The sequence below is a fragment of the Triticum urartu genome, chromosome 2 (assembly GCF_003073215.2).
Source record: "Triticum urartu cultivar G1812 chromosome 2, Tu2.1, whole genome shotgun sequence".
In the NCBI taxonomy this organism is placed as follows: domain Eukaryota; kingdom Viridiplantae; phylum Streptophyta; class Magnoliopsida; order Poales; family Poaceae; genus Triticum; species Triticum urartu.
The window spans coordinates 732,519,136-732,543,805 of NC_053023.1; the positions used below are offsets into that span (position 1 = coordinate 732,519,136).

General features: G+C 44.8%; 3 protein-coding genes and 1 pseudogene across 5 annotated transcripts; all 4 read right to left on the minus strand.

The window, feature by feature from the left end:
- Positions 1–5,692: 5,692 nt before the first annotated feature.
- Positions 5,693–8,607, minus strand: LOC125540265 (phytosulfokine receptor 2-like). The gene is made up of 2 exons (XM_048703855.1): positions 8,386–8,607; positions 5,693–8,294 (listed from the first exon to the last, which is right to left on the minus strand). Exon 2 carries the CDS (start codon positions 8,184–8,186, stop codon positions 5,958–5,960), a length of 2,229 nt encoding a protein of 742 aa, XP_048559812.1. The 5' UTR covers positions 8,187–8,294; positions 8,386–8,607; the 3' UTR covers positions 5,693–5,957.
- Positions 8,608–8,770: 163 nt separating this feature from the next.
- Positions 8,771–14,020, minus strand: LOC125540266 (annotated as a pseudogene).
- A 242-nt stretch (positions 14,021–14,262) lies between these two features.
- Positions 14,263–16,488, minus strand: LOC125540267 (phytosulfokine receptor 1-like). The gene has a single exon (XM_048703856.1). The coding sequence runs from the start codon at positions 16,213–16,215 to the stop codon at positions 14,479–14,481; it is 1,737 nt and encodes a 578-aa protein (XP_048559813.1). The 5' UTR covers positions 16,216–16,488; the 3' UTR covers positions 14,263–14,478.
- Positions 16,489–16,729: 241 nt separating this feature from the next.
- On the minus strand, positions 16,730–24,065 carry LOC125540264 (pentatricopeptide repeat-containing protein At3g50420). Of its 3 annotated transcripts, XM_048703854.1 has the most exons (5): positions 22,260–24,065; positions 21,252–22,103; positions 20,876–21,063; positions 20,615–20,788; positions 16,730–20,177 (listed from the first exon to the last, which is right to left on the minus strand). In XM_048703854.1, the coding sequence occupies exons 1-2, from the start codon at positions 24,039–24,041 to the stop codon at positions 21,813–21,815; spliced, it is 2,073 nt and encodes a 690-aa protein (XP_048559811.1). In that variant the 5' UTR covers positions 24,042–24,065; the 3' UTR covers positions 16,730–20,177; positions 20,615–20,788; positions 20,876–21,063; positions 21,252–21,812. The 3 variants fall into 3 exon arrangements, with proteins under 3 accessions (XP_048559811.1, XP_048559810.1, XP_048559809.1); XM_048703853.1 differs by having other exon boundaries at positions 21,736–24,065; XM_048703852.1 differs by having other exon boundaries at positions 21,252–24,065.
- Between the last annotated feature and the right edge of the window lie 605 nt (positions 24,066–24,670).

Sequence of the window (24,670 nt, forward strand, 5' to 3'; positions counted from 1 at the left end):
AGATTTTTGGATGAGTCTTTGATTCTTACCAGGGTGAGGTGATGTTGCCTGGTGATTTCTTCGCCGTATCCCTGGTAATTTACACCGTTCCCTTGATGATCTGCTCTTGTTTGATCCAGATCTGGAGGAGGGGTAGGTCTTTGGTGTTGATTTTGAGCAGCTGTGCAGGGGAGGGGCGTGTTGGTGGTGGGGAGGGGCGTGTGGGTGGTGGGGAGGGTGAGAGAGGGTATACTTGCGTGGAAGGTAAGGGGGGTGGCGGAAAGTTGCGATCTGGAAAGTGCGTCGTGGGGGGATGGCATTTTCTGTTGGGCCTTGTACAGCGATCGGCCTGGTTAGCTGGCGGGGTGGGCGGCCTGGTTAGCTGGCGGGGTGATTGGGCTGGTTAGCTGGCGGGGTGATTGGCCTGGTTAGCTGGCGGGTGATCGACAGGTAAGGTAAATTTTCTATCGGGCACACTGTTGCCAAATATCGCTGTCCTATATCTTATGATACATTAAAGATATGATGCATTGAGAGTGTTCTTAGGGGACTCCCAATGCATTATATCTTAGACTACTACCTCCGTCTATGTGAATAAGTCATTCACATAGTTCTTAGTCATCGATTTGAGTAATTAAATATGTGTTATATATCATGAAAAGTATATCACTAGATTTCTACACGGATGTAGTTTTTAAATATATATTTTTGTCACATATAATACACATTTAGATAGTTAAATCGTCGACCTAGAACTACGTGAATGACTTATTCACCGAGACGGAGGTAGTATATCATATGCATTAAATGTGAACTTAGATATAACCCCTCCAATATATTGTATCTTATTATTGTATCTAAATCCTCTCATTTAATGTGTTTTATGAGACAAAAAGTAAAAGTTGTATTGGTTTTTATGCCAAGAACTATATCTAGAATAAGATATGGTATCTCTCTCTTTTCTCATTAAATAGAGCACTACATAATTGGTTTGCTTAGGCGTAATGACTAAGATATGGTCAAAGGCAAAGCGTTGGGACCGCCCTTAGAAAAGTTGTATCTAAACACATATTTAATGTATGTGATATGTCTTAAGATATGATGCATTGGGAGTGCCTTTGGAGAAGTTGTATCTAAATACACATTCATTGTACATGGTATAGGTTAAGATATGAAGCACTAGGAATGCCCTTAGAGAATTATTATCTAAAAAATATTTAATGTATATGATATAGCTTAAGATATGATACATTTGAAATGCCATTGGAGAAGGTATATCTAAATCCTTATTTAATGTACATGATAGCTCGAGATATGGTGCATAGTACTTTGAGATATGATATAGCTTGATATATACCCAAGATTTTAGGAGTGCTCTACACTAAAGAATAGTGCTGTGTAATCTATAAAAGCAGTTGCTTCCGACTGCATCCACCAAAAGCACTCCTCTTCGATACCACGTGTGCTATTTGCCATGGACCACGGGTTCCCCTTCTAGGAGCTAGCATGCCTCAAGAACAGGAGGAATGCGGTAAACTATCTTCCCCGCGACGCTATTCTTTGTGTGTTGTTGGCTGGGACTCCAGACTTGTTTGGATGCCACCGTTGGTCTGTATTAGTTTGCTATATAGGTGTACCCTAGTCATGAGAGGGATCCGTCCTCCTGCTGGTTTTCTACTTTCTGTCACTGTTTTATTTTGTGGATTTCTTGTTTTGGGGGATCAGTAGAATCATATGAGCAATGGTGATCGAAGATACTTATTTTCTCTCTCCTTATTAACCATTCTGTCTTAGAGGTTTCCTGCGTTGTTTCTCCTATAGGGCATTTGATTGCATCCATGGGGTTTCGAGGAGGGAATTCCCTTTCGTTACCCTGCAAAGCAAGCTGTAGTTGAATTTTTACCGGCTCAATTAATATCTATTAGATAAACTAGTAAACTGATTGAGGCCGTGCAGGGTGGGTTAAACATGGTGACTGGCCGCACTACTCGTGGCCGCCATCGCGATGGCAACTGTTGTGCCAGTCACGAGCATGGGCATCACTGATCAAGACCTAGAGTCGGAAGAGTCACTATGGGATCTCTATGAGCGCTGGTGCGCGTTCAATGAGGTGGCGCGTGAGCCCGATGAGAAGTTGATGCGCTTTAGCATCTTCAAACAAATGTGCGCTTCATTCATGAGAATAACCGGGGCGACGCGCGCTCCAAGCTCGGACTCAACATTTTCGCCGACAGGACCCATGCAGAGCTACCCAACGTCGAAGCTGATTGCACCTCGGCGGGCCACCTCCCGTACCACTTCGATTACATGCCTCAGGCTGCCCGTAATGGAAGTATCATAGGTAATATCATGCATGTCAACTAAGCAATTTTGATGAAGTGGCATAGAATTAAATTAAAAAAGAGAGGCTTAAGTATCATATCATGATACCGTATCATATTAAATGATGTGCTACTTTGTGTCATGCATGTCAATAAATAGTCCTCTGTGATACCAACATATGATACTATGCATTAGGGATGTAGTATCATAGACTAATATCATATGCATGATACTAGTATATGATACTCCCCATTACAACCAGCCTCATACCGCAATCACCAACGAGGACCTCCCTGACCGCGTTGATTGGCGGGACCACCACGCGGTGACAAGCGTCAAGAATCAAGGGCATTGCGGCGCATGTTGGGCCTTCGTAGCCGCTGGCGCTGTGGAGGGCATAACTGCTATCAAGACCGGCAAGTTGGAGGATCTGTCGCCGCAGATGCTCGTCGACTGCGACAAAGCTAACCTTGGTTGTAGATGTGGCGAGTCGTGGCGAGCCTTGGATTTCATAAAAAAGAACCGTATAGCGACAGACAGGAATTACCCGTACGATGGCATTCAGCGTCGGTGCCACATGAGGGCGGATGGCCTTTCCCGCTTTGCTTCCATAGAAGGGTTCCATGTAGTATATGTTAGGATAATCATGATTGAGTCAGTTGATTAGGTTGTGTGTGTCATGCACGTATGTTGGTTAGACTCTAGAGTTGTTAGCTACGTGCATGCATCGGATGGATATGGTTGCATCTGATTGAGATATTCTAGGAGGTGGGCGTCCGTGTGTGTGCATGGATAGAGTTTGTTAGACTCCAGGGTAGTTAGCTATGTGTGCGTTCAGGCTGCGGGGTGGCTGGTGAGTCAGGCTATTTAAGCCATGTAATCCAGTCCATTGTAGATGTGGGGGTATTGTGCCCGGTTAAGAGAAAAAGAAAGGTCGTGCGTGCGGCCGTTGCGCCCTTCGTCGGCGTGGCGCCGTTTGTGCGGCGAGGCGTACGTCGTCTGAAAATCTATGTCTAGCACTTTTTCTTCTATCTCCGTTCGAGCGAGAGAGACAGCGAGAGGTTCGTCCGACGGTCGTGCCGCTTGAGGCTACTCGGCGTTCGTCGCCGGACCAGGTTTGTCCCAACAGTATATAGCGGCGAGAAGGCCTTGATGGCAGCGGTGGCGGTCCAGCTCGTCATAGTGGAAATCGGGCTCGACATATATTTCCACTATTACGTGAGGATAGACCTGGCCATGGGCTGCCCGGCCCGGCCAGCCCGGCCCGACCTGGCCCAAAAAAGCCCAACCCGGCCCAGCCCGACGCTGCTCCCGGGCCGGGCTCGGGCCTAGATTTTGAGCCCGGTGGCCTGGCCGGGCCGGGCCCATCGTTTTTGCAGTTTTCTGAAGGGGCCCAGCCCGAGGCCCGAGGCCCGATGGGCTTTTGCATGTTCGGGCCGGGCTTGGGCCCAAAAACTAGGCCCAATGGCCGGGCCAGGCCGGGCTCGGGCCCAGGTTTTCTTGGCTCGGGCTTGGCCCGGCCCGAGGTTTGGCCAGGTATACATGAGGACATTGGCGTGTACACTGGTCCGTGCAACAACACCATCACCCACACCGTCTTGGTGGTCGGCTATGGCACGGACGCATTCCTACGAAGATACTGGATCTTGAAGAACTCGTGGGGCACCAAATGGGGTCATGGAGGGTACATGTACATGGCGCGCGATGGGGGAGGCCCTCAGGGCCTATGCGCCATCCTAACCTTCCTGATCGTTCCGTTGTGGAGACCTAAGGTCTCAGCCAATCCCACCGATATCCCTAAGCACTCCTAGCTAGCGTAAGAATCTCTTCTTCGGTCAGCATCTGTCTAACTTATTCAGAGCAGATAACGAAGACTAGTCTATTTTACCATCAAAGTGCATGTGATGATCTGTAGTAACTAGTAACAATGGATTGTGATCGTTAAGCGTGGCTCAGGGCTTCGGTCGATATTCTTCCTTCTTGGCATGCTTAATGAAAACCCTTACTAGGCTCCTTGCTCATTGCTCTTGTTGCTTATAGCCAGACGACAACATTTACATTTATCAATTCTGCTACACCCTTTGACCATATTAATTGTCGCTGCTAGATACATCCGTTTGAGTGACAATTAATATGGATATGAGGGAGTACTGTTTCTTGCATGCATATTCCCATGGGTTCAGTTTAAGTAGGCTTCAGTAGCCCAGCTTTCAGGATCGGGTCTGTTTCCACTTGTATTGTATTCTTAGCCTTGCATTTGGATTGGACTTGACTTTAAAAAATTACACTTACGATTCAAATGAAAGTGATTAGCAGCTAGTAGTGGGGTAGTAGTATTCTTGCTATTTTGCAATGTAGCCATCATATATCGTCAGGATTTAGCAACAGTTCACAGAGTCAGAGAGGCGGTCTAAACTAAATTTTGAGTTTAGTTCGAGATATAATACTAAAGATCACATTTTATGTAATTTTCTAACTGAAAAGAATCTTCAAATGATATCAATGATTCAAAGAAGAAAAATATGGAACATTAGATGATATTCAACTTAGGTACCATTGAGCCATGATGAAAATTAGAAAGATAAGAACATACCATGGTAAGAGAACTGCATTTCAAGCTCTTAGGTACCATTGAAGTTGAGGACATGTAAGATCATATGTAATAAGTTCCGGAGCTAAAGGAAATTACTTAATGAATCAAAGTCTAAATGCAATGCTTTCATCAAAAAAGGAAGAAATATTCAGGCCTCGGGCAGCTTGCATGATTGGAACGGCTCGACTTGGACAGGCAACTTAGCCATTTAACGCGGCAAGTCATCTTCACAACTACGTCTTCAACCATATTATGGTCCTTTACAGCTCACCCCAGGCCCAGGGTCCTTGTCGACCATCAGTCCTCGGTTGAAAGCAGCTCAAATGCTCTTTAACTGAGATCTATTATGGCAACTTAACCACTTGACAGCAATTCATTTTCAGAACTATATGGCAATTCCATGTTTCCCTTAAGTCTAAGCAACTCGCCACGACAGCCATCTATGTGGGAGTTGCACTCATCATTTTCAACCATCGCCCCTCTGGCCCTTTTCCTAGTTTCTGCTGCAGCAGCCCGTTTTCCAGCAGAAGCATAAAGGTTTTAAAGTAATGTTTCTGCCTCACCTATATTTTCCTGCAGGAGTTGACAGAACATTTCCTTTTCTTTTGCCTGCTCACGAGGACCAAAAGCCTTGCTAAAACTAGAACTAGCCTAAGCAACAGTCGCTCTTACAGTAAAACAAACCGAAATACCAGCAGCACTACAGACAAACTAAAAAAAGATTTAACATAAAGAAACCGAAATATTTTACGAGCGCCATTTTCAATTTGCCAAACAAATAGAGGAAGGGACAGCAGATTGTAAAACTCCACGCAGAGAACAGTGGGCAGTCTTTAGATTAGCATCCACCATACAGTTCATAAATTTTGTTGTATCAATGCATCACAAACAATATTGTCCTCACCATGAAGAGGAACTCAAGATCTAACCATATGACGCCTGCTACTGAATCTATCCACCTAATGACACCTCAGGTGGTAGCAAGGAAGACGGTTTAAGTTAAAAGATCATTTGCACAGAAGTTCCTGAGATAGAACCTGAGAGGAGCCGTGCCTGACTTGTCCTAAGGATGCTCTTTATCCTCCCATTTTCTTCTGAGCTTGTTCACCTTCACCATTATTATGACGTAGAGCATATCAAAGAACCTGTCAACCGCCAGAAAATAAGCGGCCCTCCAAGCCCTTGCGAAGAACAGTATGTTACAGACGGTCAAAAGCCCGAAAGCGAATCCCGCTTCTGCGATGATGTATGTCATTGCGGGCATTGTGGATATGGTATCATTTTCTGTTCCTTCAAATGTAGCCTTTCCGAAGCAGGGGCCATTCCGACGGAGGCATAGTGCATCATTGCCCACGAAACTCTCATTTGTGAATGTGGAAAATTGGCCCCCTGTTGGGATATCTCCAGTCAGGTTGTTGTACGAGACATCAAACTTGGAGAGAAATGTCACCTCTGTTAGAGATGTTGGTATGCTCCCACTGAGATCATTGTGGGTTAAATTTAGCTCTTCCAAGTTTTCCAAGCTTGATAACTCATCAGGAATGCCCCCTGAGAACTTGTTCCGGCTCAAGTCCAGTACATGAAGATACACAAGATGGCCAAGGCCAGGCAAGACTGGCCCAACAAGCAAATTATTAGAGAGGATCAGCGATGGTGGGAAGCTGACCACACGGTTGTACTGCAAACTGTTGCCAGCTGGATTCTTCTTGATGAATAATGGGAGGTCTTCTATTGATGCATGCTCACTTGAATATGCACTCGAAATTAAACTCTTCATCTGTGTAAAGCTCTCAGGAAGCTCCCCACTAAACGAGTTGCTTGACAGATCGATATAGAAGAGATTATTCAGATTGCCTAACCATGGTGGGATCGGTCCACTCAACTTGTTCCACGAAATATCCAGCACTCTCAGGTTTTTTGAGTTCTGCAGCCAAGGCTGGATCGTGCCTGAGAGTGCACAGTTTGCAAGAACAAGCACCTGCAAGCTCTTGAACCCACTGATGCTGTCCATTGGCATTGTCTGACCACCACGGAAGCTCCGGGTAAGCACCAAAGTCGTCAGCTGGGGCAGGTGCTGCAAAACCCGCAATGCCGATGACAGGTTGGTGAAGCCATTACTACCAAGTGAGAGGATCAACAGGGATCTCAAATTCTTGAAGCTCTCTGGTATCTCCCCATCAAGCATGTTCCTTCCAAGGTTCAGTGTCCTCAACTTAGTGCACCACATGAGATCTCGAGGTATAGGACCACTCAACCTGTTGCTCCCTGCATCCAGAATGTTTAGCCTTGGCAGTAAACGGAAATCAATGGCAATCTTCCCCGACAGCGAGTTGTTCCTTAGGTTGATCACTCGTAGCATTTTGCAGCTTGACAGGGAAGCAGGCAATGTGCCAGTCAACAAATTTGAGGCCAAGCTTAAGAACTCCAGCCTCCTCAGACCTTCAAACACATCAGGGATGACACCAGAGAACATGTTATATGACAGATCAATATGCATAAGCTGAGAGAAGTTACCCAGGTCCTCACCGAGAGTACCAGAGAACTGATTATCTCGTAAGCTCAGCCTCCTCAACTCTGATATCGTGTAAAGATCCCTGGGGAGTTTCCCAGTAAGGCCACTGCTGTCAATAGAGAGCTCAGTAAGCATCTTGCACCGGCCGAACCCTGCGCGGATCTCACCGGTGAACTCATTCCCAGAAAACCGCAAGGCCTTGACCGGCGCAACACAGAGTGCCGTGGTGTTGATGCCACCAGAGAAGGCATTGCTCGAGATATCAAGAACCATCAGATACATTGCGCCAGGGAACACAGGGTGCGGTCCCTTGAATTGGTTGAAGGATACATTCACCACCTCAATTGCCGGGAAGCCATGTTCGCTCGTCGGGAACGCGCCGGAGAGCACGTTCATGCTGAGGTCGAGAATCCGCATCCTTGCTAACCGGCCTAGATCCTCTGATGGCTGGCCACGGAGAGAGTTGTGGGAGAGGTTTAGAGTAACAAGGCCATCAAGCAAGGAGATCGCCGAGGAAATGCCGCCATGAAGGCCCTTGTTGGAGAGATCCAACCCAACAACCCTCCCAAGATCACAAGAGACGCCGGTCCAGGAACAGCATGCGGCATCGTTGGGACCCCATCCAACAAGCCTGCTGCCTTTCCTATCCAAGCCACTGGAAAAAGCGAGAAGCGCCTCCAGGTCAGTGGAGTTGCATGTCTGGTTCAGGGAGTGGCTGCCATGTGTGTGGAGCAGAAAGCAGATGAGCAAGCAGGGGAACAAGCAGTAGCAGCCTCCCATCTTTAGCGAGAGGTGGTGGCGAAACTAGAAAATGATTCTGAATGGCATGAAGAATTTGGAAGGACTTGGAAAAGAATCCCAGGCTAAACTCACACCTTTATTGCGAAACTGCATGATAATTTAAGCATCAAGAATTCACAAAGATGACAAATAGCAATTGTGAGAGCACTCCAAAATAAGGAAAGGAAAAACCTGTTACCTTGGAGGTATCCTTGTCCAGAAAGCCTGATAAAAGAACATAAACCAAGAAGGTGGTCTGGTCCTCTGGGAGCTCTAACTGGAACAAAAGTGATGGCCAAAAATAGTTCAGTTTGAAGCTTAACCACAAACTTTCTCGGTTGCTGTTCTCGAAGTCAATGGCAATGGACAGTGTGTTCTTCACATAAAGACAGCTTCAGTTCTCTGTCCCCGTGTCATGAAAAAAATATGAATAGCACCACCACCCCAAAGAAACTGACTTAGTCAAACAACATTATTTTAATACAAATGACTCCTTCCTAGTACTTTCCATGAGTTTCCCCAACAATTAACTCAGCGACCCAATGCAAGTCCTACATCACTTTGGGAGGGTCTGCCTATCGTCAGTACATGGAGCATGAAGTCCCATCTTTGGCGAGAGGCTGTGGCGGAAGCAGAAAGTGTTTCTGAAGGGCATGAACAATTTCGAAGGACTTCAGAAAGAGTTCTAGGCAAAACTCACACCTCTCTTGCAAAGCTGCGTGAATTAAAGCACCAAGAACATGCGGAGATGATAAATAGCAATCTCAAGAGAATTCCAAAAGAAGGAAAACAGATCAATCTTTGCTTAACACCAACCTTTTTTATGCTGTTCCCGAAGTCAATGGCCTGGGCTACGTATTATTTACTTAATGACAGCTTCAGGCCCCTGTCTTCATTTGATTAACAAATAAGATACCCCCCACCCCCTCTGCAAAAACTTAGTCAAACTAGATTATTTTAGTACAAGTCATCCCTTCCTAGTAATCTCCCTGTGTTTCCCTAACAATCGGCTCAGGCCCCCAGTTTAAATCTTACAGTATTTTAGGAGGGACTGACTACTTCTACTAATTTAGGTACTGTAAGAGTAGGCCTGGATTATTTGGGCCGAACAATAAAATGAATAGTGTAAGTTAAATATCACCATTAGCTAGCTAATTTAAACAGTGAACAGAGTGTCGAAGTTAAATTTAGAGAATTTAGCATTGTCATGTAAACAAGTATATTCTGCTACTTTAATGCAGGTCATATCAAATTTCTAAGTTCCTGTATATAGCTACTGGATACAAGGATGGGGCTAAAGTATTATGTAAGATCCATATGATACGAAAACAAGAACTGTATACTTACCACCTCACTTTTTTAAGAAATCCATCATCTACCACTGAAACCATGATTCATAGCGAATTATGATCCTTTGGTGGAACATGAGCATAAGCAAAGTAAGCAATCTGTATTAAGAGAGCAAAGATGGATCGAGAGGGCTAGCCAATTAGACGAACTCACTAAGTTAGAACTTCAGATTTATTTAGTTGACTGCTTACATCACTTTATTAACTCACTAAGTTAGAACTTCAGATTTTATTAAGTTCTTTGCTGGTTGCTTCCACCCACAAAGGAATATCCAGACATCAGTCGGCTTACATGATTGGGGACAGGTAACTCTGCAACATAATGCCCTTAGTTAAATCAGAACATTCCCTGTAATCTTCAATATTCATCAGCTCATATCTTTCATAGAAGCAACCAGCACACCTGGAAAATGCTTAGCCTGCAACTCAAGAAGCCATTGTCAAAATAATAGCATTCGACAAGCAAATATATAGCTCTCTTATATATACACTAAAAAAAGGGCAACACGGGGCATTCAGCTGTCTCTGTTCCATAGAGAGAGAAAACTGTAGCTAAAATTCTGTTGTTTATCACAGACAGACTGAAACAGAATCAAACAGATACATTGATGCAAGACACACGATAGCATTGGCTCACACTTCTCTCCTTTCTATGAGCAGACTCTGAGAAGCTGGGAGCGAAAGCCTTGCTAAAATACAATGAGGTAACCTTCAAAAATGCTAGTATTAGCCAAGACAACAGTCAAAAACAAAGTAAAGGAAGGCTTGTACAATTTTACAGAGAGAAAAAAAGATTCATGTGTTTCTTGGAGCCAACGAAGCCAATCATTCCAGGAATAGTAAAGAGAAAGTGGAAAGAGAGATTTTGAGGGGGGGAAACGAAAAAACAGTGCGAGAATCATCTTTGATCGATGCCCAAACAAACTGAGAAAGGAGAAAGCAGATTTTACTGCTCCACACAGCGACCAGTCTTTAGATTAGCATGCAACATACAGTTCTTAAATTTTAATATATCACACATATCACAAACAATATTGTCCACGGCATTAAGGGAAACTAAAAATCTAATCACAGGGAGCCCTGCTGCTAAATCAAACAACCTAGTGACACCTGAAGCGGAAGCAAGGACCAAGGAAGAAACCACAAACTGAGAAAAGGAAACATCATATGAAGTAAATAACATCTGCACACAGCCGTGTCTGACTTTCTTTAAGGATGAACTTTATACTCCCATTTTCTTCTGAGCTTGTTCACCTTCACCACTATCATGACATAAATCATATCAAAGAACCTATCAATCGTCAGAAAATACGCAACCCTCCAAGCCCTTATGAAGAACAGTTCGTTCCAGACCATTAAAAGCCCAAAAGTGAATCCCACTTCCACGGTGATGTATGTCATCGCAGGCATTTCAGTATCCGTACCACGATGCTGCTCATTTCTAGTTTCCACAAATGGAGCCTCTTCAGTGCAGGAGGCATTCCGAAGAAGGCAGAGTGCAGAATTGCCCACAAAGTCTTCATTCGCGAATGTGGAAAATTGCCCCCTGTTGGTATATCTCCAGCCAACTTGTTGTAAGAGACATCAAACTTGGACAGAAATGTCAACTTTGTTAGAGATGCTGGTATGCTCCCACTGAGATCATTGTGGGACAAATTTAGAGCTTCCAGGCTCGACATGTTTGACAACTCATCAGGGATGCCCCCTGAGAAGTTGTTCCAGCTCAAGTCCAGTACATGAAGATCACAAGATGGCCAAGCCCACGCAACACAGGCCCAAAAAGCAAGTTATTGGAGAGGATCAGCGACGGCGGGAAGCTGCTGACATGTTTGTACTGCAAACCTTTGTCAGCTGAATTCTTCTTGAATAATAACGGGAAGTCCTCTATTGATGCAGGCTCACTCGAAATATTACTTGAAATTAAACTCTTTATCTGTGTAAAGCTCTCAGGAAGCTCCCCACTAAATGAGTTGTTTGACAGATCGACATAGAAGAGACTATTCATATTGCCCAACCATAGCGGGATCTTTCCGTTCAACTTGTTCCATGAAAGGTCTAGAACTCTGAGGCTCTCCAAGCTTTGCAGCCAAGGCGGGATCATGCCAGAGAGCGCACAGTTTGCCAAGACAAGCACCTGGATGCTCTTGAACCCATTGATGCCATCCATTGGCAAGGTCTCACCACCACGTAAGTTTTTGGTGAGCACCAAGCTCGTCAGTTTGGGCAGGTACTGCAAGACTCGTAATGCCGATGACAAGTTGGTGAAGCAATTGTCAACAAGCGAGAGGTGCGACAGGGACCGCAAATTCTTATAACTCTCTGGTATCTTCCCCTCAAGCTTGTTCGTTGCAAAGTTCGGCGTCTTCAACTCAGTGCACCACATGAGACTGGGAGGTATAACACCACTCAGCATGTTGCTCCCTACATCCAGAATGTTCAGCCTTGGCAGTAAGTTAAAGTCAATGGCAATCTTACCCGACAGCGAGTTGTTCCTTAGGTTGATAACCCTCAGGCCTCAGCACTAGGCAGCTCGACAGGGAAGCAGGTAATGTGCTGCTGAACAAATTTGAGGCCAAATTTAAGAACTCCAGCCTCCTCAAACCCCCAAACACATCAGGGATGATGCCAGTGAATATGTTATATGACAGGTCGATATGCATAAGCTGAGAGAAGTTACCCAGGTGCTCGCTGAGGCTACCAGAGAGCTGATTTTCCCATAAGCTCAGCCTCCTCAACTCTGATAAAGTGTACAGGTCGCTGGGGAAATTCCCAGTGAGGCCACTGCCATCAATAGACAGCTCAGCGAGCATCCTGCACCGGCCAAAGCCTGCAAGGATCTCACCATTGAACCCATTCCTGGAAAATCGCAGGGCCTTTACCGGCGTAATACAGAGCCCCGTGGTGTTGAATCCACCAGAGAAGGCATTGCTAGAAATATCAAGAACTGTCAGGTTCATTGCGGCAGGGAACACAGGGTGAGATCCGGTGAATTTGTTGAAGGAGACATTCACCACCTCAATCGCCAAGTAGCCACCTTCACTCACCGGGAAAACACCAAAGAGCATGTTCACACTGAGGTCAAGCTTCCGCAACCTTGCTAACCCGCCAAGCCCCTCTGGTGGCTGGCCGCGGAGAGAGTTGCGAGAGAGGTTTAGAGTCACAAGGCCATCAAGCAAGGTGATCGCAGGGGAGATGCCGCCATGAAGGCTCTTGTTGGAGAGTCCAACCCAACAACCCTCCCAAGATCACAAGAGACGCCGGTCCAGGAACAGCATGCTGCATCACTGGAACCCCACCCAACAAGTCTGCTGCTCATATACAAGTCTGCTGCAATATATTTCAACAAAACTCAGTAATGCAAGTTACATGTCAGCATTGGCTTAACGTTCAATAGAAACTAATGTCAAAGATCATTTAGAGAATAATCGCCATGTAAATAAGTATAACCTGCTACTTCAATGCGGACTATATCAAATTCATAATTCCTCCACCTGGTGAATATGTAGCTAATGATACATCAATGAGGGCTAAAGAATTATGTAAGATCGATACAAATATGAAAACAAGATAAGTAGGCAGTTTTATTGCCCTGTCACAATGGAACTGTACAAATTCTAACTGGCAACAAGACTCCTTGAATTTTACTTGTCACCTTCCAGCTTTTAAGCAATCCATCAGATAGCGATTAACCCGTGAGTCATAGCTCAAACTGTTATTCCTCTGTGCAACATGAGCACAACCAAACTACGCATACTGTATTAAGAGAGCAATGATGCATTGATATGATTACTCAATTAGAAGAACTCACTAATTAAAACTTCAGAATTATTAGTTGCCCTGGCGGGGACACGTAAAATCATACAGTCTGTAATAAGTCCTGAAACTAAAGAGAACTAATTACTTAATGAATCAAAGTCTAAATGCCATGCTTTCATCAACAAAGGAAGAAATATATATAGGCCTCATTGATCCACTTTTAACTGGGTTTTGTTCATGGCAACTACACTTTCAACCATTACGGTCCTTTCCAACCACCAGCACTGCAGGCACCAATCATATTTTATATCTGAATACAGCACACCCAGGGCCCTTATCGACCACCAGTCTCCAATGGAAAGCAGCTCAAATGCTCTTTAACTGAAATCTATTCATGGCAACTTAGCCACTTGACAGCAATTCATTTTCAGATTCCGTGTTTCCCTTGAGTCTAAGCAACTCGCCATGACAGCTATCTATGTGAGAGTGGCACTCACCATCTGCAGACAACAAATGAATTGCATTTTTACTCAATCCAGCTCAGCCCAGGTTCATTTGCCATCATCCCTCTGGCTCTTTTCCTAGTTTCTGCCGCAACGGCCTGTTTCCCGGCAGAAGCATAAATGTTTTAAAGCAATGTTTATGTCTGACACATATTTTCCTGCAGAAGTTGACACAACATTTCCTTTTCTTTCTCCTCCTCACGAGGACCAAAATCCTAGCTAAAAACTAGAACTAGCCTAGACAATAGTAGCACAAACAGTAAAACAAACCAGAATTCAGAAGTAATCAAGAGAAACTGAAAAAAAAAAGGTTTAAGCGGAAGAAACCGAAATCTACAAGCGCTACCTTCAATTAGCTAAACAAACAGAGAAAGGGGCAGCACATTGTACTGCTGCACACAGAGAACAGCAAACAGTCTTCAGATTAGCACCCACCACACAGTTCATAAATTTTGTTGTATCAACACATATCACAAACAATATTGCCCTCAGCATGAAGAGGAATTCAAGATCTAACCATATGACCCCTGCTACTGAATCTATCCACCTAATGACACCTGAGGTGGTAGCAAGGAAGACACTATAATAAGCTGAGAAAAAGGAGACGGCATATATAAAGTAAAAAAGAACATTTGCACACAAGCCCCCTAGATAGGACCTGCAAAGAGCAATGTCTGACTTGTTCTAAAGATGATCTTTATCCTCCCAAATTCTTGTGAGCTTGTTCACCTTCACCATTGTCATTACATAGAGCTTATCAAAGAACCTGTCGACCGCCAGAAAATATGCGGCCCTCCAAGCCCTTGCGAAGAACAGTATGTTACAGACAGTCAAAAGCCCGAAAGCGAATCCCACTTCCACAGTGATGTATGTCATCGTGAGCATTGCGGATATGGTATCGGTGCCATCACTTCCTTCTTCAAATGGAGCCTTTCCAAAGCAGGGGCCATTCCAACGAAGGCATAGTCCAGCATTGCCCACGAAATTCTCATTTGTGAATGTGGAAAATTGACCCCCTGCTGGGATTAGTCCAGTCAGGTTGTTGTACGAGACATCAAACGTGGAGAGAAATGTCAACTTTGCTAGAGATTCTGGTATGCTCCCACTGAGGCCATTGTGGGTTAAATTTAGCTCTTCCAAGCTTGAAATGGTTGACAACTCATCAGGAATTGACCCCGATAAGTTATTCCAGCCCAAGTCCAACACATGAAGCTTCACAAGATTGCCAAGGCCCCACAAGACTGGCCCAACAAGCAAGTTATTGGACAGGATCAGCGACGGCGGGAAGCTGCTGACATGGTTGTACTGCAAACCTTTATTACATGAATTCTTCTTGATAAATAATGGGAAATCCTCCATTGATGCATGCTCACTCGAACTATTACTTGAAATTAAACCCTTCATCTGTGTAAAGCTCTCAGGCAGCTCCCCACTGAACAAATTGTTTGACAGGTCGATGTAGAAGAGATCATTGAGATTGCCCAACCATAGTGGGATCTTTCCATTCAACTTATTCCATGAAAGGTCCAGCGCTCTGAGGCTCTCCATACTTTTCAGCCAAGGCGGAATCATGCCGGAGAGCGCACAGTTTGCCAAAACAAACACCTGCATGCTCTTAAACCCATTGATGCCATCCATAGGCAGGGTCTCACCACCATGGAAGTTCTTGGTGAGCACCAAAGTTGTCAGTTTGGGCAGGTGCTGCAAGACTCGTAATGCGGATGACAAGTTGGTGAAGCCATTACGATCAAGCGAAAGGTGCGACAAGGATCGCAAATTCTTAAAGCTCTCTGTTATGTCCCCATCAAGCATGTTCTTTCCAAGGTTCAGTGTCCTCAACTCAGTGCACCACATGAGATCTGGAGGTATAGGACCACTCAGCATGTTGGCCCCTGCATCCAAAACGATCAGCCTTGGTAATAAACGGAAGTCAATGGTAATCTTGCCCGACAGCGAGTTGTTCCTTAGGTTGATCACTCGCAGCATTGGGCAGCTCGACAGGGAAGCAGGCAATGTGCCAGTTAACAAATTTGAGCCCAAGTTTAAGAACTCCAGCCTCCTCAAACCTCCAAACATGTCAGGGATGATGCCACGGAACATGTTATATGACAGGTCAATATGGATAAGCTGAGAGAAGTTACCCAGGTTCTCGCCGAGATTACCAGAGAGCAGGTTATCTCGTAAGCTCAGCCTCCTCAACTCTGATATAGTGTAAAGGTCGCTGGGGAGGTTTCCGGTAAGGCCACTGCCGTCAATAGAGAGCTCAGTAAGCATCTTGCACTGGCCGAAGCCGGTGAGGACCTGACCGGTGAACTTATTCCTGGAAAATCGCAGGGCCTTGACCGGCGCAACACAGAGGACCATGATGTTGATGCCACCAGAAAAGGCATTGCTCGAGATATCAAGAACCGTCAGGTTCATTGCGCCAGGGAACACAGGATGTGGTCCCTTGAATTGGTTGAAGGAGACATTCACCACCTCAATCGCTGGGAAGCCGTGTTCACTCGTCGGAACGTGCCGGAGAGCATGTTCATGCTGAGGTCGAGAATCCGCATCCTTGCTAACCGGCCAAGCCCAACCGGTGGCTGACCATGGAGAGAGTTGCCAGAGAGGTTTAGAGTCACAAGGCCATCAAGCAAGCTGATTGCTGAGGAGATGCCGCCATGAAGGCTCTTGTTGGAGAGATCCAACCCAACAACCCTCCCAAGATCACAAGAGACGCCGGTCCAAGAACAGCACGCTGTGTCGTTGGGACCCCACCCGACAAGCCTGCTGCCCTTCCTATCCAAGCTGCTGGAAAAGGAGAGAAGCGCCTCCAGGTCAGTGGGATTGCATGTCTGATTCAGGGAGTGGCTGCCAAGTGTGTGGAGCAGAAAGCAGACGAGCAAGCAGGGAAACAAGCAGTAGTAGCCTCCCATCTTTTGGCGAGAGGTGGTGGCGAAACTATAAGATGATCCTGAAGGTCATGAACAAACTGGAAGGGCTTGGAACAGAATTCTGGGCTAAACTCACACCTTTCTTGCGAATCTGCATGAAATTCAAGCATCAAGAACACACGAAAATGTCAAATAGGAATTGTGAGAGCAGTCCAAAAGAAGGAAAAGACAAACCTGTTACCTTGGCGCTATACTTGTCCAGAAAGCCTAATAAAGGAACATAAACCAAGAAGGTGGTCTGGGGCTTATAACTGGAAAACAAAAGGGCCGGCAGAAAATAGTTCAGTTTGAAGCTGTACCACAAACTCTCTGAGTTGCTGTTCTCAACATCAAGGGATGGACAGTGTATTCTTCTGTACTTAAAGATAGCTTCAGCCTCCTGCCCAGCTGTCCCCCTTTCATGGAAAAAATATGAATACCCCCACCAACCCACCCACTCACCCACCCAGAAAACTGATATAGTCAAACCACATCATTTTAATATAAGTCATCCCTTACTAGTGTTTTCCACGAGTTTCCCCAACAATTGACTCAGCGACCCAATGTAAGTCCTAAAATACTCTGGGACGGTTTGATTATTTCTACAGCTTTAGATACCGTAAGACTACGCCTGGATTATCTGGGGTGAACAATAAATCAAAAATGCAAGTTATATATCATCATTGTTAGCTTTGTTAAATAGTGGAACTAAAGTTGAAGTTCAATTTAAAGAATCATTTCCATGTAAACATTTCTTTTAATAAAGACAGCTTCACTCTCCTGTCCCGCTTGAGGACCAAATATAAACCCCACCCACCTCCCAAAAAAAACTTAGTAAAAACATACAACAGTGTTCTACTGGACCATGTTGCATAATGGGCATGCTAGTGGGTAGTAAGCTCATAAGACCTTAATCACATAGGCAGTACTCCCTCCGTCCCTAATTACTTGTCGCTCAAATGGATGTATCTAGCACTAACTCGACCAAGGTCATCGCATATAGCTACTGTGGTCGCATTCATTTTTATTGTCATAACTATGGAGAAGTTACTACTAATTACAAGATGAATGCCTCTAATGGGCAGAAATATATGTTTTTGATGATCCACCTGCTATTCTAGAAATTAAAAACTTTTATATCTCTGGATTTTCCCTTGACAATTGCCAAAAATGTAGGATAGACATACCACATAGATGTACTTTAAGATTGTAAAATTATCAGCGATATTCACTGGAACACAAATAGGAAATTGTAGATTCTGCTCCTAAAAATTTACTGTATATGTTTGATTTTCTCTCCCATGACACCTTTTTGTAATTTTCTGAAAAGCGAAAACACATGAGTAATATATTCACTGGAACATGAGAGGAAATATGGACACTAATAAAAAATATGGTTTCTGTTATAGTGCCAACGTAAACAAAGTATAAGTATATAGCGCCATCTAATCAAAAGTAGGTACCGCATTTTCTCACATTAGCATGCTGCCATGCATGCAGTGTGCTTTGGCTGTTTGGCAGCAGTGCAAACCCATCCACATAGCAAATTGGCATGTATCGAGACGTCTTTGGCATGAATTTTAATGGGCAGCCCTTATGGTCCAAACTCCAAGGACAGTCAGTGATCCATATTAGCATAAATGCTCACCATCTCTACTAATCTGGCCCATACATAGATGCCCATGTCCTTAGATCTAACGATGTGGACCATAGGTGCAGCTGGACCATGGTCCAGAGAATCTTCTCTCAAAACATTTTCATATAAGCCCCCACCCACCCCCGAGCTTCCCTAACAATTGACTCAGGAGGGTTTGACTATTTCTACAAATTTGGGTACCAAAAACTACACTTCGGTTATTTTGGCTGAACAATAATTTAAAGAAATGCAAGTTACATATCCACATTATTAGCTAAACTAAGTCAAATAGTGAAACTAATGTTGAATAACTTTGAGAATAATTGGCACGTAAAAATGTATATTCTGCTACTGACCATGTCTAATTCCTAATTCCCTCCACCTGGTGAACTCCCTTTCCATTCCTAAATATAAGACGTTTTGGTAGTTCAAAACCCTCCGTTCCTAAATATAAAACGTTTTGGTAGTTCTAAATATAAAACGTTTTGGTAGTTCAATTGAACTACCAAAACGTTTTATATTTAGGAACGGAGGGAGTATATAGCATTACATGTGTGGAGAACGGACGTTTGGCTCTCTGCCTCCATGGAGGCCTTTTTCTGAAAAAATCAAAAATCAAACTTTTTGCTTTCAAAAAAATCTGAAAAAAATTGTGCAAGTAAACAAGGATGTTATGTGTATGTGTGTAAAAATTCAAAATGAAATGCGTTGAAATGCGACCTGTACAAAAAAGACAAATTCATGGCCTGGGAGGATGAATAGTATCATGTGTTAAAAAAGGCCCAGATTTGTCTTTTTTGCACAGCCCTCATTTCAACATATTTTGCCCTGAAAATTTACACACATGTGTGTTATGCCTTCATGTATATCTGTATTTTTTCAGAATTTTTTGAAATGTAAAAATATGAAATTTGATGAAATTCGAAATTTGAATTTGGAGGCCTCCATGGAGGCCGAGCTCCAAAGGCAATTTTTGTACATGTGTGGGGATAAAGAATTGTGTAAGATCTTTCACATATGATTTTTTAAGTTTCTAGGCAGTTATGTTGCCCTATCATGCTGGAACTGCATAAAGTGTCTGTCATGTTCTTTGGGATTTGGTTGACTGGATCACAGGTTGTAGGGGTGGTCAACAGGGGGGCGAGGTTCGTAATCTCAGTGCGCCTGGATCGGCGCCGAAGCTACCCAAATCATAACTTCCTATCTTTGTTCCTTGGAAGAACTAATGTCCCTTCCTGGGCCCAGTGCTGCAGCTGTGGCCCTCCTCCTGAGCTGACTTGTCATGCCCTCAACATGACAGTTCCTAACAACAACATTCCTTGAATTTTACTTACCACCTTACTGTTTTTAAGCAATCCATCAGCTAGCAATTAAGCCGTGATTCATGTCAAAGTTATCATTCCTTGGTCCAACATGAGCATAAGCAAACTACGAAACTGTATTAAGAGAGCAATGATGGATCGCTATGGATACCCAATTTATAAGAACACGCTAAATTAAAACTTTGGATTCCGCAATCTAGATAAGGGCATGTAAAATCATATGTATTAAGTTCTGAACCAAAGAAAATTAATTAATGAATCAAAGTCAAAACGACATGATTTCACGGATGAAGGATTTTTTTTTCTTGAATTCTGAGGAAGGAACATCTGGACCTCAGGCAGCTTACATGATTGTAAGGGCTTGACTCTGACATTCATATGGTCATCCGTTAGTTATGCTGAACAAAAATTGCTTCTGTTAAAAAAAATCCAGTATAAGCTCTGGGAAATCTTGCCCCGTATTCTTGAACATTTTTTAGTGCATGTCTTTCCTAGAAGCAAACAGCACACCTGAAAAATGATTAATGTGTAAACTCAGGAAGTCCTTGGAATATTTGGGCTGAACAATAAACTGAATAGTGCAAGTTACATATCAGCATTGGCTAACTATAAGCTCAATAGTGAAACTGGTCGTTCTGTGTCTTGTTGTCTTTCCATTGTACCGTCCACTGTTTTCCTTGATAATATTCAGTTATAAGATGCCCTTTGGGTGTCTTTTCTAAAAATAGTCAGAGTTAAATTTAAAAAATAATCGTCATGTAAATAAGTATATCCTGGTACTTCAATGCAGGTCATATCAATTTCCTAATTTCCTCCGCCTGCTGAATATATATCTAATGGATATATGAATGGGGGCTCAAGAATTATGTAAGATCCATACAAATGCGATTCCTTGAAATTTACTTATCATCTTACTATTTTAAGCAATCCATCAGCTAGTGACTGACCTGTGATTCACATTATAATTCCTTGGTGCAACATGAGCACAACCAAACTTTGCATACTGTGTTAACAGAGCAATGATGCATTGATAAGGCTCCAATTAGAAGAATTCCACAATTAAAACTTCAGAATTATTAGTTACCTTGATGTGACATGTAAAATCATACATGTATTAAGTTCTGAAACCAAAGAATATTAATGCATCAAATCTAAATGCCATGTTTTCATCCACAAAGGAACAAATATTCAGGCCTCAGGCAGCTTACATGATTGGAAGGGCTTGATTGGGACAGGTAACTCTGGAACTTCACGCCCTTAGTTAATGCTGACCAATTTGTTTGTTCTGTTAAAGCAATTCCAATGTAAGCTCTGGGATATCTTCCCCTGTAATCTTCAAAATTCATCAGTTCATGTCATTCACAGAAGCAAACAGCACACCCCTAAAATGCTTAACCTGTAAATTTCAAGAAGCCTTAATCAAAACAAACGACTCAACAAACAACAACAATTTCTCTGAAATGCTGAAAGATGGCAAGACGGGACATTTAGGTAAGTATAAAATTATAGTTTGAAATTCTGCTGCTGATCATAGACAGACTGAAACAGAATCACACAGATATGTCGATATAAGAGACACGGTACCATTCGCTCAAACTTCTCTCTCCCTTTTTATAAGCAGACTTGAGCAATTGTCAGCTGGTCAATCCAATGTTTAGTATGTACCTAGTCTCTGTCGGAACCAAACATAAGTCAAACTTATGATCAGTTACTGTGAGTTACTTCCACCTCAATAACTTGTTTGATGCAGCTTGACTGTAAACCTTCTTTGATCCAATGGTGCTAACAGTACTAAGTGTGAACCTTAAATTGATAGATTGTCCCTTGATAATTTCTCATTTCTTCTGCTTAGCTATTACACTCGATATCTTATCATATAAGCCAGTTTAGTAGCCGTGACAGGGGAAAGCAGTCAAAACCGCTTTTAAGTTCTAAGAAAAATCCGTTCATGGCAACTTAGCCACTTGGCAGCAGATCATTTTCACAACTATATTTTAAACCAGTTAGGGTTTAAACTTCAGCACTGCAGAGAAGACATGCACCATATTGTTAATCTTAATAAACTCACCAGAGGGTCCTTATCGATAATCAATCCTCAATGGAAAGCAAGTCAAATGCTCTTTCACTGAAATCTATTCATGGAACTTAGCCACTTGAAAGCAATTCATTTTCAGAACTATACAACAATTCCATGTTCCCCTTAAGTCGAAGCAACTCGGCACGACAGTCATCGATCTGTGAGTGGCATTCATCATCTGCTGAGAACACATGAATCGTACTTTTTATCTCAACCCAACTCAGCCCAGGTTCCTTCTCAACCATCATCCCTCTGATTTTTTTCCTAATTTCAGCTACAACATCCCATTTTCCTGCAGCAGCATAAAGGTTTGAAAGCAATACATGTGTTGACATATCATCTGGGTCTTGCGCTAGTGCCTGTTCAGCAGCATGAACACCAACGGACAAATCATTTAATGCAACACAGCAACTTAGCAGAATTCTCCATAGTTCAGGACATTTCTTGGCAAATGGGGATTTCTGCAGTAAATCAACTGCTTCCTCCAATAAACCTGCCCTACCTAACAAACTCACCATGCTAGTATAGTGCTTGAATCCTGGCATAATATCATCCGTCATCATACAAAACCAGTAGAACTTTCCTTTCTCAACTAGTCCACAGTGGCTGCATGCTGAAAGGAGGGATATGTAAGTTACATGGTCAGGTTGCAGCTCATCACGAATCATCTCACCAAATAACTTAAATGCCATTTCTGAATTGCCATAATTGCCATATCCCCCTATCATTGAATTCCAACACTTCAAATCTCGCTTTGGTATGGTGTAGAACACCAAATGGGCACCTTGGAGAGCACCATTTTTAGCATACATATCAAGCAGGCTTCCGGAGGCACAGATATTCCCCTCATAACCACTTTTTACCACTTGAGCATGGAGCATCTCTCCTTGCTTAAGACCTGCAAACTCTGCTGTGGAGTTCAAAGCACTGCTGAGAGAGAAGCTGTCGACCTTGTACCCTTCCTGAAGCATGCTAATGAAATACTTCAAGGCTAATTCAGCTTCACCCGACGAAGAATGGCCCGCAACCATCTCGGTCCACATAATTACATCTTTCTCGGGAAGGGAATCGAACAAAATTCGTGCTGAGCCTGGCTCCCCGTTTGTAAAATACATATTGATCAATGTATTACCTACAAAGACACTGGTCTCCAACCCAGCTTTGACCACTTCAGCATGAAGTGGCATTCCACTACGCATTGCAGGTAAAGCAGCAGCAGCAGACACCACAGCTGCAAATGTATACTCATCAGGGACAACCGGCTCGCCGAACTGCACATCCTTGAGCCGTACAAAAGCATCCATAGCACTCCATCCATCCCCAGCAGCAGAAAACCCAGCAATCAGAGTATTCCATGACACCAAGTCAGGCGTCTCAATCCTGTCAAACACATGTAACGCAGTGTCCAGATCACCGCAGCCGGAGTACATGCCGAGCAGCGCATTCTGCAGCGGCGTGTCAGGGTCAAGCTCCTCCGACTTCACCACCCAGCCATGTAGCACGCGCCCTCCGCGGCCATCCCCAGCGCGCGCACACCCGCTGAGGACCGACGAGAGCGTGCTCTCAGTGGGTGCCAGCCCAGCCCTCACCATGCTGCAGAACTGCCCAAGAGCACGCCCGAGGTAGCCGTACCGCACGCTGCAGTGCATCGCGCAGTTCCACGCGACCACGTCCGGCGTCGCCATTTCGTCGAACACCCGGTTGGCGTCCCGCGGCGCCCCGCACTCGGAGTACATCTGCAGCAGGGCGGTGGGCACGATGTCGCTGGCGAGGAAGCCGAGCGCCGCGGCCTGCGCGTGCGCCAGGGCTCCCGCGCGGCCGTCTCGCAGCGCTCCGGCGGCGCGAAGGACGGCGCAGAGGCTGGGCGCGGTGGGGCGGAGCCCGGAGACGCATAGCTGGCCGAAGAGCCGGAAGGCCTGCGGCGCGTGGCGCGGGGCCCCGCGGGAGAGGGCCGAGAGGACGGTGTTGAAGGAGACGACGTTGGGGCGCGGCGCGGAGCGGAGGAGCGCGAGCGCGTCGGGGAGCGCGGAGAGGCGGGCGTAGAGCGCGAGGAGCTGGTTGACGAGGAAGGTGCCGGGCGTGTGCGCGGAGGGCGTGGAGGAGACCACGAGGAGCGCGTGCAGCGCGCGCGCGCGGCGGAGGACGGCTCGGCGCGGGGAGCTCGGGCAGGAGCGGTGCAGCGCGTCGGCCGCGGCGGAGAGCGCCGGCTCCAGCGGGTGGAAGCCGAGGCGCGACGGGTGCGGCGGCGGCGGCATTGGTGGAGCGGTGGCGGGGTCGCGCGTTTCATTTCGTAGCATAGCGACCGGTCGCACCGTAGAGAAGTTCTACTCGACTGCAGCAAAGAGCAAACCATGCTAAAGATTTCGAACTTATATATCAAGATTGAATTAATAACATGGCGTGGTTCCTAACTTAAATTCAAATTAGTTTTAGCGTATTCAAAATTCGCATACAAGCATGACCAAGTTCTAGCATATTCACGCGAGATCGAATCGTTTTCATGAGAAGAATACACGACCCTAGCAGCCACCTGTACTTTGCCCCTCTCGCCGCCACCGGGGCACGTCATCGGGCAAAGCCCGCATGGAGCCTGCGGCGGCGGGGAGGTCTAGATCGAGGAGGCTTGTTGTGGAGGCGATGGAGGGTGCTCGAGCAGAGGCCTTCATCACTACAAAAAAAAAATACACTTTCGTGATGATACATGTTTGTCACAGTAGGTCGCATTTTCTGTCATGCATGTAAATTCATGACGATTTTATGATAGAAATCAAGACAGTCATACATGTGCTGTCGTAGAAGTGTTCCATGACATTACCAAAATTATCATCACGGAAGTGTACAGTTCCATGACGATAAATCCCGCGTTACAGAAGTGCTTTCGTCAAGGGTGACCGACACGTGGCATCCGCCGTAACGGAACGTCGTT